At 41.2% G+C, this 15,136-nt stretch overlaps 1 protein-coding gene across 6 annotated transcripts in view; it reads right to left on the reverse strand.

Moving 5' to 3' along the window:
* Positions 1–7,391: 7,391 nt before the first annotated feature.
* LOC116979253 (kelch-like protein 13) overlaps positions 7,392–15,136 on the reverse strand; it is a 184,640-nt gene continuing 176,895 nt past the window's right edge. For all 6 annotated transcript variants that reach the window (XM_033030855.1, XM_033030858.1, XM_033030854.1 and 3 more), the window contains one exon: positions 7,392–8,692. In XM_033030855.1, the coding sequence (XP_032886746.1) occupies positions 8,205–8,692 (488 nt within the window). In that variant the 3' untranslated portion in view covers positions 7,392–8,204. The remainder of the gene's footprint in view (positions 8,693–15,136) is intronic.

The following is a 15,136-nucleotide window of genomic DNA, read 5'->3' on the forward strand; positions in this document are numbered from 1 at the left end:
TGCATATCCACCGTCAACACTTTAAGAATCAATTGCCAGTCTATCTTGGCCAATTCACGTCTCATACCCTCAAAGTTACCTTTCTTTAAGTTCAGGGCCCATGTTTCTGAATTAACAATGTCACTCTCCATCCTAATGAAGAATTCAACCATATTATGGTCACTCTTGCCCAAGGGGCCATGCACAAGATGGCTAACTAACCCTTCCTCATTACTCAATACCCAGTCTAGAATAGCCTGCTCTCTCGCTGGTTCCTCTACATGTTGGTTTAGAAAATTGATTGTAAACAGTCTCGCTGTACACATAAAAAGCTACGACAGATAATAGAAAGATACCCTTGTAGTCTGCAAGCGCAGGGGTGGAAGATAACTCACAGGTGGATTACCCGGCTACAGGCCATGGAACGGACTGGGAGTAGGATTAGCGCATCAATGAAGGACAGCGGCTCAGTGGTAGAGGGAAAGAAGCTCCAGGTCTTTCTTGTCGTTGGCAGAAACAACAGCAAAGGGCCTCAGATGGGAAAGGTATTCTCCATTTACCATTGTCTGGCCGAACAGAGGAGTTTAAGTGTGCTAAATTGAGGTTAGAGTTGCAATTATCAGGGAGCAAGGATACCTTAGTAAACTGGTGCCAGGTGTAACTAGAGGGAAGAAGTGGAACTGAAAGCAGGCAGTGGAAGAAGCACAAGCAGCTCTGAGGCGTACAGACATTGTTGGTAGAGTGCACCAAGGGAAAAGAGCCTTAGGGCTCAGCACAGGGAAACCAATGTGTGGAGTAAGGCAGGTCCAGCAGAGAGGAGGAAATTGGTAGTAGAGTGAGTACATTGTCAAGAGGAAGTAGTGAGATGTATAAGGGCAGTAGCATAGGTTAAGCAGGGACAGTGGGTGAATAGGAAAAGCGTAGAAAAGAGGTGGTTTAGCTGGTGGGACCTGTGGTGTATGTAGGCGGGTCGTGTAAGTTTCCTTATAAGGGCTATTTATCATGTGCTGCCATCACCGCAGAACCTCAATGGGTAGGTGGGGACCCAGCGTGTTCCTTGTGTTCAAAGGGCGACAACGTTGAGGCATATTTTGTCAGGATGTAGGACTAGTCTCTCAGGATCGGTATACTTGGCAGCATTACCAGGTATTGAAGTGCATAGCTGCAGCAATTGAGAGGAGCGCAGGTGAATTTAGTAGGCATCAGGACTGAGGGTAGCTATTCATTTTGTCCATAAGGGAGAGAAGGGTAGAGAGGGGAAGTTTTCAGACAGGTATGAGTCAGGCCAGTTACGGGGAGTCAATGATTGGGAGATGCAGGTTGATTTGGGAGGAAAGCTTGTTGTTCCGCAGGGAATAATTACTAGTTTGTGGCCTGATATAGTGTTAAGGGGCTGTCCCACTGCAGCGACCTAATCCGCGAGTTTAGAAGAGTTTGCCCTCGACTCATACTCACAGCATGGTCGACACAAGGTCCTAGCTGGTCTTTGTAACTATCCTTCATGCTTGAGAGTAGTCCCCGCGCACTCAAGGCCTCAGCTAGGTCGCGGCGTATTTTTCAACATGCTGAAAAATGCCCGCGAGTAAAAAATGGTCGCCATGGAAAAATTGATATTCTTTTACTCGTAGGTTTAGTTGAGGTAGATCGTAGTAGGTCGACAGGTTATTCGGAGGTAATCGAGGGTAGTCGAAGGAAATCAATGGTAGTCGAAGGTAAAGCTTGTTGAGAAAAAAAGGTAAGTAAACCGACCGGTAATGCCCGCTAAACTTTATTAAAAGTTGTCTGGCTTCTTAAAAGTGTCTCCACTCCTTCTACCCCCACACCCCCCCCCCCCCCCCCCCCCTCCGCGCTCTCTAAAAGACTTACCGTTATGTGCCAGCCATCTTTTACCTTCCTGTTCGTCGCGGGTGTGAATTTCAGACAGCGCCCCCCCGCTTTCCCTGGCTCCCGCCTTTACAATGTATGTGTGTGTGTGTGTGTGTGTGTGTGTGTGCGGTTGGTCGATCCAGCTCGCGGTTTCATCGCTGACGGTCGATCCAGCTCTAGGTTTTTCAGGCGAGTGCCCTCGAGCTTAAAGATGGAAGACAGTCGCTGAGAAGTCGCATTAGTGGGACAGGCCCTTTATAATAATAATAATAATAATAAATTTTATTTATGGGCACCTTTCAAGAGTCTCAAGGACACCTTACAAAAATTTAGCAAGTATAGGAAAAACATGTAAGCGGAATGAAATAAATAGTAGAGACATGACTAGTACACAAATTAAAGACAGAATTCAATTCAAATCACAATATGAGGCAATTCAAGCACAGATGAAAAGGGAGGGATACGTGGGGCTAAGGATAGGCAGAGGTGAAGAGATGGGTCATGAGGCGGGACTGGAAGATGGTGAGGGACACGGAATTGCGGATCAGTTGGGGGAGGGAGTTCCAGAGCCTGGGAGCTGCCCTGGAGCAGGCTCTGTCCCCAAAACTGCGGAGGTTGGATTTGTGGATGGAGAGGAGACCGGCTGATGTGGATCTGAGGGACTGTGAGGGTTGGTAGGGGGAGAGGAGGTCAGTGAGATATGGGGGGGCCAGATGGTGGAGGGCTTTGTAGGTGAGGACCAGGATTTTGTAGGTGATCCGGTGGGAGATGGGAAGCCAGTGAAGTTGTTTGAGGACTGGAGTGATGTGATGCCAGGATTTGGTGTGGGTGAAGAGTCGGGCGGCTGCGTTCTGGATCACCTGGAGTCGGTTGATGTAGGTGGAGCTGATGCCAAGGAGAAGTGAGTTGCAGTAGTCCAGTCGGGAGGAGATGAAGGCATGGATGAGTCTTTCAGCAGCGGGAGGTGTGAGAGAGGGTCTGATTTTGGCGATGTTGCGGAGGTGAAAGAAGGAGGTTTTAATGACATGGCGGATGTGAGGCTCAAGGGAGAGGGTGGAATCAAAGATCACGCCAAGGTTGCGGGCCTGGGGAGACAGTGGTGCCGTCGATGGTGAGAGTGGGGTTATTTATGGTCAGTTAGTCAGCATATAGTATATTTTATAGAACTGACGGTGCATTGGGACAACTTAGTTTATGAGGCTTATGAATGGAAAAAGCAGATATGTAGAGTTGGCAGCAGAAGTTGACCAGCGAGGATGGAGAGCAAGAGTACGTCCGGTAGAGGTTTCATAGAGAGATCGACCAAGTGCTATTTGGAGAGCTAGAAATTCATGGACAGTTTGGGTCAGGCAGGAATGCAGATGTGAGAGGCAGAAGATCAAGGTAGGAGGTGGATTTGGTGGAGAAGAAATAATGTCAGTTGGGGGCAGAAAGGAAAGTTATGACATGCAGTTTGTGTTTGTCTTTGTAATTGTAGTTTGTTGTAAGTGTATCCCGGTCTTATGCAAGGGTGATATTTGTGCTGTAACAAGTTTAATGATGGGCTAGGATTAGTAGAAGATAGGATGCAGGTGTTTAGCATTTGTTAGCATTGGCTGCAGCTTCCTTTATTTAGTCAATACTGGTAGCAGCGTTGGTGAGACCAGTTGTTCTGGGATACCAGAACCAACTGTTGAGCCTTCCCGAGGTGTTATGGGCCTAACTCAATGAAACACCAGTGAAGGGAGGATCTATATGATTTTTTTTAAAGAGATAGTAAACATGTAGGTAGCTGATTTTTGCATACAGAGTTATTTATTGTCCTGAGCACAAGTTGGTATATTCAGTTAGATAGTTAAATACTTTGGCTTTGGGCTTGGTTTTCTTAGTTGAGCGCTTTGGAGTTATAGCACAAGTACTTAGTGTTTTAATAGTAATAGGATAAAAACCATCTCCTCTGAGGGCAAAATCCAGAATTAGGTATCATAATCTGAAAATTAGAGATGATAGTTTCAGGATTGAAATTAAGAAAGAAGTTCCATACAAAGGGCAATAGACATCTGGTGACACGAGAAACTGCAGATGCTGGAATCTTGAGCAAAACCCAAAGTGTTGCAGGAACTCAGTGGGGTTAGGCAACATCTCTGGAGGGAATGAACAGATGATGTTTTGGGTCAGGACCCTTCTTCAGGCTGATGGCATTGAGGGGGGGGGGGGGGGGGGGGGGAGAGAGAGAGAGAGAAAGCTGGAAAAAGAAAGATGGGGAAGGGGACTAAGGATGGCAGGTGGTTGGTGGATACAGGTGAGGCGGAGATGATTGGCAAAGAAGTGGAGTAGGTGACAGAGGCTAGAGGTGAAAAGGAAACAGAAACCTAGAACTCTTGCAGGCTGCGAATAAAAAGGTTAAGAAGGAAACTTTTATTATTCAGTAATAGCCCTGTCCCACGGTACGAGTTCATTCCAAGAGCTCTCCCGAGTTTGCCCCGATTCAAACTCGGAGATTTACGGTAATGGCCACTCGTCGGTACTCGGGGCTCTCGTGGACATTTTTCAACATGTTGAAAAATCTTCACGAGTCTTCCCGTGCTTACCTGCCGTTAGCGAGTCTTCCCGAGTACCTGCCGTTAGCGTTACGAGCTGCTAAGAGACGTCCCCGAGCTCCGACGTACCCGCTACGTTCATTCTCCGTGCTTACCACGAGTTTGATTTTTTTTAACTCGGGAGTGCTCTTGGAATGAACTCGTACCGTGGGACAGGGCTTTAAGACTACTAAGGGAAATGAAACTATAACAGGTAAATGGAGTAAAGTTACAGATCACCCATGATCTAATTGAATGGTAGAACAGACTAGAATATTTATTTTACTAAATTATAGCCATTAATTAAATAACGGAGCCATCATTTCCGATACTCTAAATTTAGATTGCAACATTGTTGTAATAAATCAGGTCTGCCAAATGGAAAATGACTGCTCTAAAATGTAAAACCCAATTTAAAAATTAATTTGTTATCATCATTTATTCTTACAGCTACCAATGACCTTTCTCCATAGCTCCTTACACGTCCATATATTAACACCACTTTCACATCTCAGTACTATTAACGCTACCTGCTCTCCAATGGCCTGGTTCTTCTACTTTTGCATTCTCCCACATTTGTCCTCAGAGCATGTCTACTCCTTGGCAGGCTGCATTGAGGCTAAACTTCAAAATCACAAATTTATTCCTCTGAACTCAGCCAATAAAACTCACGTCTCCTCCCAGGCTAGTTTAGACAAAAACAAACCAATGAATTAGACACCCGACTTACTGGAAGACAATCAAACATAGATAGATACTTCTCATGGGCAAATTGTAGGCCGTATTATCACAGTCAAATAACCAGTTTATTTTTCTTTTGGGACCAATCTTTAAACTCGTAAAATGTATATGTGAATCATGGGATCTTTAATGGTCTTTGGTATTTCATATTGCTTTCTCATCCATGCCTTATCGAGGAAAAATATATTTAACCAGATGACCCCAAAGGTCACATGTGTCAGCTTGGCAACTACACAATGCAGTGTTTCGTTTTCAATGCATATCTCCATTTGAACAGCCGACAAATTTGGATGAACTCTCAGAGATGACTACAAAAATGAGGACACTGTTGTGAACATTGTTTTGCTCTTGTGGATTATTTGCAAAAATTCAATGGTTTAGGAGATACCCTGTATCAATACACAGAAGATACCGTGTAAATATTGAGGACTCTTAAAGGGTCTGTCCCACTTACACCACTTTTCAGCAACTGTCTTCAACCTTCAAGCTCGGGGGCACTCGCCTGAAAAACCGCGAGCTGGATCGACTGTCAGCGCACACACACGCACACATCACAAAGGCAGGGCCAGGGAAAGCAGGGAGTGCTGTCTGAAATTCACACTGTGCAAAGCCAAGGTGATACCCGTAATGAACAGGAAGGTAAAAGACGGCTGGCACAGTGTACGGTAAGTCCTTTAAAAGAGCGGGGAGGGAAGGGAGAGAAGGGGAGAGAATGGGAGAGAAGGGGGGGAGAAGGGGGGGGGGGGAGAAGGAGTGGAGACACTTATAAAGAAGCCAGACAACTTTTAATAAAGTTTAGCGGGCATTTAACATTACCAGTCGGTTTTCCTTGGTTCTGAAAACTCGTGCTTATGTTTTTTTCCCCCAATGAGCCAATTAAAATGCCCGGTCAGCAAAGGAGATTGCTTATGGCTACCATGCCTACCAATTTTTACTCACTGAAAATTTTTCGTCGACCAAACTGAGGTGGCGAGTATGTGGGAACTTCCCTCGAGCATGAAGGAGAGTTACAGTGACCTCCTAGGACCACGTGTCGACCATGCTGCGAGTTTGTGGCAAGCGCAAACTCTTCTAAACTCGCAAATTAGGTCGCCATAGTGGGACAGGCCGTTAACATGTGTAAATACAGCCGGGGATCTTCCACAAATACGGACTTTGGATACTGACAAATAACAGAACACCTCCAGGAACCACATCAAAATAGACACAAGTCTGGATCCCCTGTATGTCGGCCCAATTTTAAACACTAATACATATGCCCCTGGAGATCTCCTTCAATTATTGATTACTCTTTAAGGGATGCCACTAAATAATGACATGTCTAAATCTACTGTACAGACCGATACACCACCACAATGAGAAATTGATGCAGTTTCTAAACTGCATTTGTGAGTCAAAAACAAAATAAACCCCTCAAAATATCAAGGACAGTTTAACAAGAATCTGGTGAACTATCAATTTCTTGGGCTTATCCTTACAGAGTGGTTTGACAAACACAACTAGCCCCTGTCCCACTTTGGAAACCTGAACGGAAACCTCTGGAGACTTTGCGCCGCACCCAAGGTTTCCGTGCAGTTCCTGGAGGTTTTTGTCAGTCTCCCTACCTGCTTCCACTACCTGCAACCTCCGGCAACCACCTGCAACCTCCGGGAACTGCACGGTAACCTTGGGTGGGGCGCAAAGTCTCCAGAGGTTTCCGTTCAGGTTTCCTAAGTGGGACAGGGGCATTAGAACACTGCTGCTTAAATCGAATCATTAGCAGGTATAAAAGGCCTCACTTCATTTCTCTGCTTGAGATAACCGATCAACAATCAATTCTCTGCAGCTGTGCTGATGTGGCTGATCCGTGAGGTAGAGGTTTCTTTAGATTTGGTTCAGGTCTCATCTGTTTTATTGCAGCCAGCCAAAATAAATGTAGGAAGAGTCAAAAAAAGATTAATATAATCATTAATAATGTAAGCACGAATATTAACTTACTCCGAAGAGTTAAGAACATAGTTTTGTTCATGTAATATACTCACAGCAGCAAATATAACATGTTCAAAACTGCACAAAAACTTGTATGATGCATCTATATCCAAAACATTAACGCAATCCTTTCCCTCTTCACGTATGGCTGCAGTGTGCTATTTCCCTCACTCTCTTATGCTGACAGATCATTTATGAAGTTAAAGACAACAAAGAATAAAAAGGCAAACATGAACAAGTTTTTGGAAGAGATGCAGTTTAGAAAGTATGATGGCCTGGTGATTTCAGTTAAACTTTTATTGAACAAAAAGTGTTGAGCGCCATGGTTCATGTTCGCTGAGCTGCAGCAGCTCTCCCTCCTCCTGACGCCAAAGAGTGCATTAAATAACTTCACCATCCAAGATGTACAGAGGAGAGATGCGCTGCACTAATGGCCTGTACAGCAAACAAAGGAGCAGCCAACAAGGGGTCAAAATCAGGCTGGCCAGCTCTTCAAATTCAGCAGAAGTGAAATGATGGTAGCACAAATACTGCACACTGGAATCCAACCCGTCAGAGCTGTGTTTAACTTAAGATAACAAAAAGACCAGTTTCGTTTTGTAACTTCAAATAGGTGGAACAAGTGATTAGTCGGGGTCAACATTTTAATGCCGTTTGATAGGCTACCTTCCCACATCTATATGCACTGTATTAAATTAGTTCTCAAATCTTGACGACCATGGTAATGAATAAGCATTTATAGGTTAGTTATTGAACTGTTTTAAACGAATCAGAGGGAAATCCTCTGCATTGCAAATATGTAGGGGGAAAAAAAATCACACTGTATAACAGTTAAATTGTTGAACTTTTTCAGACAGAGTTCAATCCTGGACATATATATTTTGTTATGTCTCTCTTGTAACAGGCAGACAGACAACTGATGCCAACAGTACTGCACAAATAAGTCGATCCACTATTTCTGCAATTATACTCGAGTCACTGCCTACAATAGTCACTACTGAGCAAAATAGGCAGATAATCTTTGATATTAATTATGATGCTGTGCAAATGAGTTCTTTGTAAGAGCTGAAGTGAGAGCGGCTGCATCCTTGTCTAAGGTGCAGATAGAGGCGATTCTCGGGAAGGTGACCCAGTATTCTCATCCGGTGGAAAGACTGTAAGAGTGCATGCTCTGATCCCTCCCAGCGACTCAGGAAGATCAAAGACCTTATGCCATTCATCCTTCTCAGGGTCATACTTCTGAACTATCTCCACCATGCAGCGGTTGTTCCAGGAATAGCCCCCCACCACGTAGATCTTGTTCTCAAAGACTGCCACGCCCACATCGCTCTGCCCACGCAACATGGCAGCGATCGGAGTCCAGTGGTCCAAGGCCGGCGTGTAGAACTCGCAGCTCAGAACATCGTCATAATCGCTGGTTCCCCTGAAGTGATTGCCTCCAATGACGTAAAGTCGATCTCCAACCGTGCACATGCAGTGCAGCCCTCGGACAGTGGTCATGGGAGCTTTCTGTGTCCACTTGTCTGTGTCAGGGTCGAAGCACATGAGTTCTTTTTGAAAAGTGTCATGAGTAATCCCTCCTGCAGAGCAAGAACAAAGTAAAACTATTAGCAAAAGTTTCTTCTGTGAGTTTTATTTCCACCTCTGCTCCCCGACCAAAAAAATGAACAAGCAATGACTACAATTCTTGAGGAAATTGCGGAGATTCAATAGACAATAGGCAATAGGTGCAGGAGTAGGCCATTCGGCCCTTCCAGCCAGCACCGCCATTCAATGTGATCATGGCTGATCATCCCCAATCAGTACCCCGTTCCTGCCTTCTCCCTATATCCCCTGACTCCGCTATCTTTAAGAGCCCTATCTAGCTCTCTCTTTAAAGCATCCAGAGTACCTCCCTCCACCGCCCTCTGAGGCAGAGAATTCCACAGACTCATCACTCTCTGTGAGAAAAAGTGTTTCATCGTTTCCGTTCTAAATGGCTTACTCCTTATTCTTAAACTGTGGCCCCTGGTTCTGGACTCCCCCAACATCGGGAACATGTTTCCTGCATCTAGCGTGTCCAAACCCTTACCAATCTTATATGTTTCAATGAGATTCCCTCTCATCCTTCTAAACTCCAGAGTGTACAAGCCCAGCTGCTCCATTCTCTCAGCATATGACAGTCCCGCCATCCCGGGAATTAACCTTGTAAACCTACGCTGCACTCCCTCAATAGCAAGAATGTCCTTCCTCAAATTAGGGGACCAAAACTGCACACAATACTCCAGGTGTGGTCTAACTAGGGCTCTGAACAACTGCAGAAGGACCTCTTTGCTCCTATATTCAATTCCTCTTGTTATAAAGGTCAACATGCCATTTGCTTTCTTCACTGCCTGCTGTACCTGCATGCTTACTTTCATAGCCTGATGTACAAGGACTCCCAGATCCCATTGTACTTCCCCTTTTCCCAACTTGACGCCATTTAGATAGTAATCTGCCTTCCTGTTTTTGCTACCAAAGTGGATAACCTCACGTTGATCCACATTGAACTTCATCTGCCAAGCATCTGCCCACTCCCCCAACCTGTCCAAGTCACCCTGCATTCTCATTGCATCCTCCTCACAGTTCACACTGCCACCCGCTTTGTGTTATCTGCAAATTTGCTAATGTTACTTTGAATCCCTTCATCTAAATCATTGATGTATATTGGCGGTGCTGACTCGAAGGGCCAAATGGCCTACTCCTGCACCTATTGTCTATTGTAAATAGCTGCGGTCCCAGCACCGAGCCTTGCGGTACCCCACTAGTCACTGCCTGCCATTCTGAAAGGGACCCGTTAATCCCTACTCTTTGTTTCCTGTCTGCCAACCACTTCTCTATCCATGTCAGCACTCTACCCCCAATACCATGTGCCCTAATTTTGCCCACTAATCTCCTATGTGGGACCTTATCAAATGCTTTCAGAAAGTCCAGGTACACCACATCCACTGGCTCTCCCTTGTCCATTTTCCTATATGTCAACAAATACTCTCTTGAACTTCTATAGGTGAAAACAAAGTGCAAAATTGAAGTGGATCCAGGTTGTTGTTGGGGTAAGAGTTGATATGGGCCATAACCAATCGTTCAAAACACTTCACCACCAAGAACATCTACCGACTCCATGACCAATTATGAGCGGGATGGAAAGGCAAAGTCGTGATGAGGCACTGTGGGGACTTCAGCAGCCGGTAAGCAGAGGATGTGGTGGAAATGGACAATGTTACAGAAGTAGAAAAGGTTATATGTTCTCCTGGCTTGCAATACAAAAGGTAAATGTGTTGATACCTCTTCCTATTAATAGAGGACAGCATCAGCATCAATATAAGAATGCAGCCCATTCAAATGTTGTTATTTAAAACCTGTTCAACTAGATTAATAGACCCACTGAGTTACTCCAGCACTTTGTATTTAGATCACTGTTTATCTGTATTTTAATTGTCTGCCTGCCTTGATTCCATTTTCTTAACATCTCTGCTTACCAGAAGTCATTCTGGCATTGTTTCAAACTGTTGAATTAATCTACCCCAAACACTTACATGGTGGAGAAAGTTGCAGACTTCAGTTGTTTTGTGGCCTCTTTATTCTGGGTCCCCCCCCCCCAAGCAAGGACTGGCCTTTCCAACTTCTATATCAAATACTTTAATCATCTCAATTCTATCAAAACTTTATCTACAGTTAAACAAGCAAGAATAATTCCTTGCCATCTTTATTTTTTGAAAACAAATATCCTGACTCTGCAGGTAGACAAAAATGCTGGCGAAACTCGGCGGGTGAGGCAGCATCTATAGAGCGAAGGAAATAGGCGACGTTTCGGGTCAGGACCCGAAACGTTGCCTATTTCCTTTGCTCCATATATGCTGCCTCACCCGCTGAGTTTCTCCAGCATTTTTATTTTTTATTTTTTATTTTTTTATTTTTTTTTTTACAATACACATCCGATATATCTTATTACATTTGTTGTACCACTTCGTTTTTCGAGCTTTAAAAAAGATAGAAATAAAAGAAGTAAGGAAAGTGAGCAAGAATCGTGAAGGTGCAGGAAAGTGTTGGGAAAAGAAAGCCCCTTAGGGAGGAAGTTAGAGAAGGAAGTAAAGAAAGGAAATAAGACCCTAGAAAGAAAAGGAAAAAAAGGAAAAACAATCGCTCTATTGTAACACAAAACTCGCAAAAAAGGATATACCAACCGTGTTTTTTTTACTGGTACCATTTATATTTTAAATTACTATTGCACCTTATGCTTGTAATAGTTCCATAATTGCAGACCACGTCTTTTGGAAGTGGTCTGCTTTGCCTGCTAGGAGGAGTCTCATCTCTTCCAAGTGTAGTGTTTCGAACATGTTTGAAATCCACATTTTTATTGTTGGTATTGGAGCATTTTTCCAAAATTTGAGTATAAGCTTTTTCCCCCATTATTAGCCCGTAATTAAGTAAGTTCTTTTGAAACACGTTTAATTCGGGGTTAACCTTCCGATATTCAAAAAATGTTCCATTCTGCTTTTGGTACAAGTTTTATTTTAAATAATTTTGTGAAGATTTCAAATATTTAGTTCCAAAATTTTTGGATTTTTATACAAAAAACAAAAGAGTGCGCTATGTTAGCTTCTTGTGACTGACATTTATCACAAATGGGTGAGACATTGGGGTAAAGTTTATTTATTTTAGTTTTTGAATAATATAGTCTATGTAATGTTTTATATTGGATTAGAGTATGTCGTACGTTGATCGAGCATTTATGCACATATAGTAAGTGTTTATCCCAGCTCTCTTGAAATTTTTATAGCTAGTTCTTGTTCCCAGTCTCTTCTAATACCATCAGTTGTAGGTATTTCTATATTTAAAATAATGTTGTATAAGTATGATATTAGATTTGCTGATTCAGCATTTGTCTTCATGGCTTCATCCAATAAGTCTGGGGACATGTTATGATAGTCTTTTGTGTATTTTTTCAGAGTCACGGATTTGAAGATATTTAAAATATTGATTATTTTTCAAATTATATTTCAGTTGTAATTGTTGAAATGATAATAATTTTCCTAATTCATACAAGTCTCCGAGCGTTTTAATTCCCATTCTTTCCCATTGTGTAAATTATTTATCTATAATTGAAGGTTTAAACGACGGGTTATTGACTATTGGCATTAAAAGAGATAGATGTCTTAATTTTAGATTCTGTTTTATTTGTTTCCAAGTTCTAATTGTACTATGTATCATTGGATTTTTATTATAATTTTTGTTATTCAGATTCATTGGTGAGAGGAGAGTCGCTCCTGTATTACACGGAGAGCAGTCCTCTCTCTCCATTACAATCCAGTCCACCTGCTGGGCAGAGTTGTCCAGCAGGTGAATCATATTTTTAATATTTACTGCCCAATTATAGTACATAAAATTAGGGAGCGCTAGACCACCCATCCCAATACACAAAAGACTATCATAATATGCCTTCCGATTAATTCAAAATTAATTAAAATAAAACTGGTACCAAAACCAGAATGGATAATTTTTGGAATATCGGAAGGTATCCCTGAATTAAACGTGTATCAGAAGAATTTATTCAATTACGGGCTAATAATGGGAAAAAAGCTCATACTTAAATTTTGGAAAAATGCGCCCACACCAACAATAAAAATGTGGACATCAAATATGTTTGAAACATTACATCTGGAAGAGATGAGATTCCTCTTAACAGGTAAAGCAGACCAATTCCAAAAGACGTGGTCTACGTTTATGGACCTATTACAAGCATGAGGTGCAATAGTAATTTTAAAAATAAATAAATAAATATATGGTATCAGGACCTGGCAATGGGAGGTAAAACAACAAAAACAGACTTGGTTGGTAGTCCCCTTTCTGCGGAGTTTAATGTTATAATAGAGCGATTGTCCCTACTTTCTTTTTCTTTCTTTTCTAGGGTCTACTTTCTTACTTTACTTCCTTCTCTAACTTCTTTTCTAAGGGGCTTTCTTTTCCCAACACTCTCTTGCACTTCACGACTCTTGCGCACTTTCTTTACTTTCCTTACTTCTTTTTCTTAAAGCTCAAAAAAATGAAGCGGTACAAAAAATGTATTAAGATATATGTGTTGTGTATTATTGTTATTTACCGTACTTCTAATAAAAAAAATAAAAAATAAAAAAATAAATAAAAAAAAGATTTAATATGTTTGGTATACTGATTTGGGGTTTTGTGATATACAGTAATACATCGTCTGCATATAAGGATATTTTATTATTTGAATATTTTGTATTATAACCGTAAATATCCGGGTGTGTTCTAATTTTTTCAGCTAAAGGTTCAATTACCAGAGCGAATAACAGCGGTGATAATGAACATCCTTGTTTATTGTCCCTTGTTAATTTAAATTTCGTAGATAGTATATTATTAGTTAATATTCTAGCCGTGGGTTTGTTATATAATAATTTTATCCATGCAATGAAGTTCTCTCCCATTTGAAATTTTTGCAATACTTTAATCATATAATCCCATCCTACTTGATCAAACGCTTTTTCTGCGTCCAATGAAATGATAGCTAACTCTTGTTCTTGAGGTTTGTGAGAGTGCATTATGTTAAGCAGACGTCTCAGGTTATTAAATGAATGTCTCTTAGGTATAAATCCCGTTTGATCCTCATTTATTAATTTACTAACATATTGACTTAGTCTTCTAGCTAGTGTTTTCGGTAATATTTTTTGGTCCGTATTTAACAAAGCAATAGCTCTATATGAGCCTGGTTCTTCTATATCTTTATCTTTTTTAAGTATTAATGTGATCGTTGATTCTGCTAGTGTTTCAGGTAAGATTTGTTCTTTAAAAGCGTATGTATACATTTTCTGTAGACGTGGTGTAACTATGTCGTAAAAACATTTATAAAATTCATTACTGAATCCGTCTGGTCCTGGTGTTTTTCCATTCTTAAGTGAGTTTATTGTGTCTTCTATTTCCTTAGATGTAATTTGTGCTCCCAGTTCCTCTTGTTCCTTCAGTTCTAGTTTTACAGTTGTCCAAAAATTCTGAAACTTTATTATTGTCTATTAGCGTTTTTGATGTGTATAAATTCTTGTAAAATTGAGCAAATCTTTTATTGATATCATTAGGTAGTGTTAGTAATTCCCCTCTATCTGATTTAATCTTTAAAATTGCATGATCTTTTTCCCATTTTTTCAGTTGGCGTGCCAAAAGTTTATGGGGTTTATCCCCAAATTCGAAATGTTCTTGTTTTGTGATTTGGAATAATCTTATAACTTTCTCTGATAATAATTTATTTAGCTTAAATTTCAGTATTAAAATTTTATTATGTTTATCCATAGTTGGATCTTTAGCATTATCTATATCTAGTTTTCTCATTTGTTCTTCTAATTGTCTTTGTTCATTCTTATTCTTTTTGTTTTGAAAAGCTTGATACGAGATAATGACTCCTCTAATAAATGCTTTGAAGGATTCCCATAATAAAGTGGGCGATATATCTGGTGTATCGTTTGTCTCAAAAAATAGGTCCATCTGTTTTTTTAGATATATACTCCCTTGTGGGTCTTTCAAAATTTGCGAGTTAAACCTCCAGAACGATTTGTTCGTAGACATTCCTTCTAATTTTAGAACGAAAGTTAGCAGGGAGTGATCTGAAATCGTATTGGTGTGATATTTAGGGTTCATAGTATAAGGGATTAGTTTTGTATCCACTAAGAAGTAGTCTATACGTGAGTATGTTTTGTGTACTATTGAATAAAACGAGTATTCCTTTCCAGTCGGATTCGCGATCCTCCAGACGTCTGCTAAATTTGTATTTTTTATATATGTATTTAAGAGTTCACTAGTTTTAGATTTCATATTACCTCTTTGTTTTTGCATCGATTTATCTAAGTACGGATCTAAAACACAGTTGAAGTCTCCTCCAATTATAACATTTTGGTAGTTAAATTCTGCGATTATATTCAGGATTTTATTAAAAATTGAGGATTATCAAAATTGGGCGCATATATGTTTACCAAGGTGATTGGCGTAGCATGGATCTC

The sequence above is a fragment of the Amblyraja radiata genome, chromosome 12 (genome assembly GCF_010909765.2).
Source record: "Amblyraja radiata isolate CabotCenter1 chromosome 12, sAmbRad1.1.pri, whole genome shotgun sequence".
Taxonomy (NCBI): Eukaryota; Metazoa; Chordata; class Chondrichthyes; order Rajiformes; family Rajidae; genus Amblyraja; species Amblyraja radiata.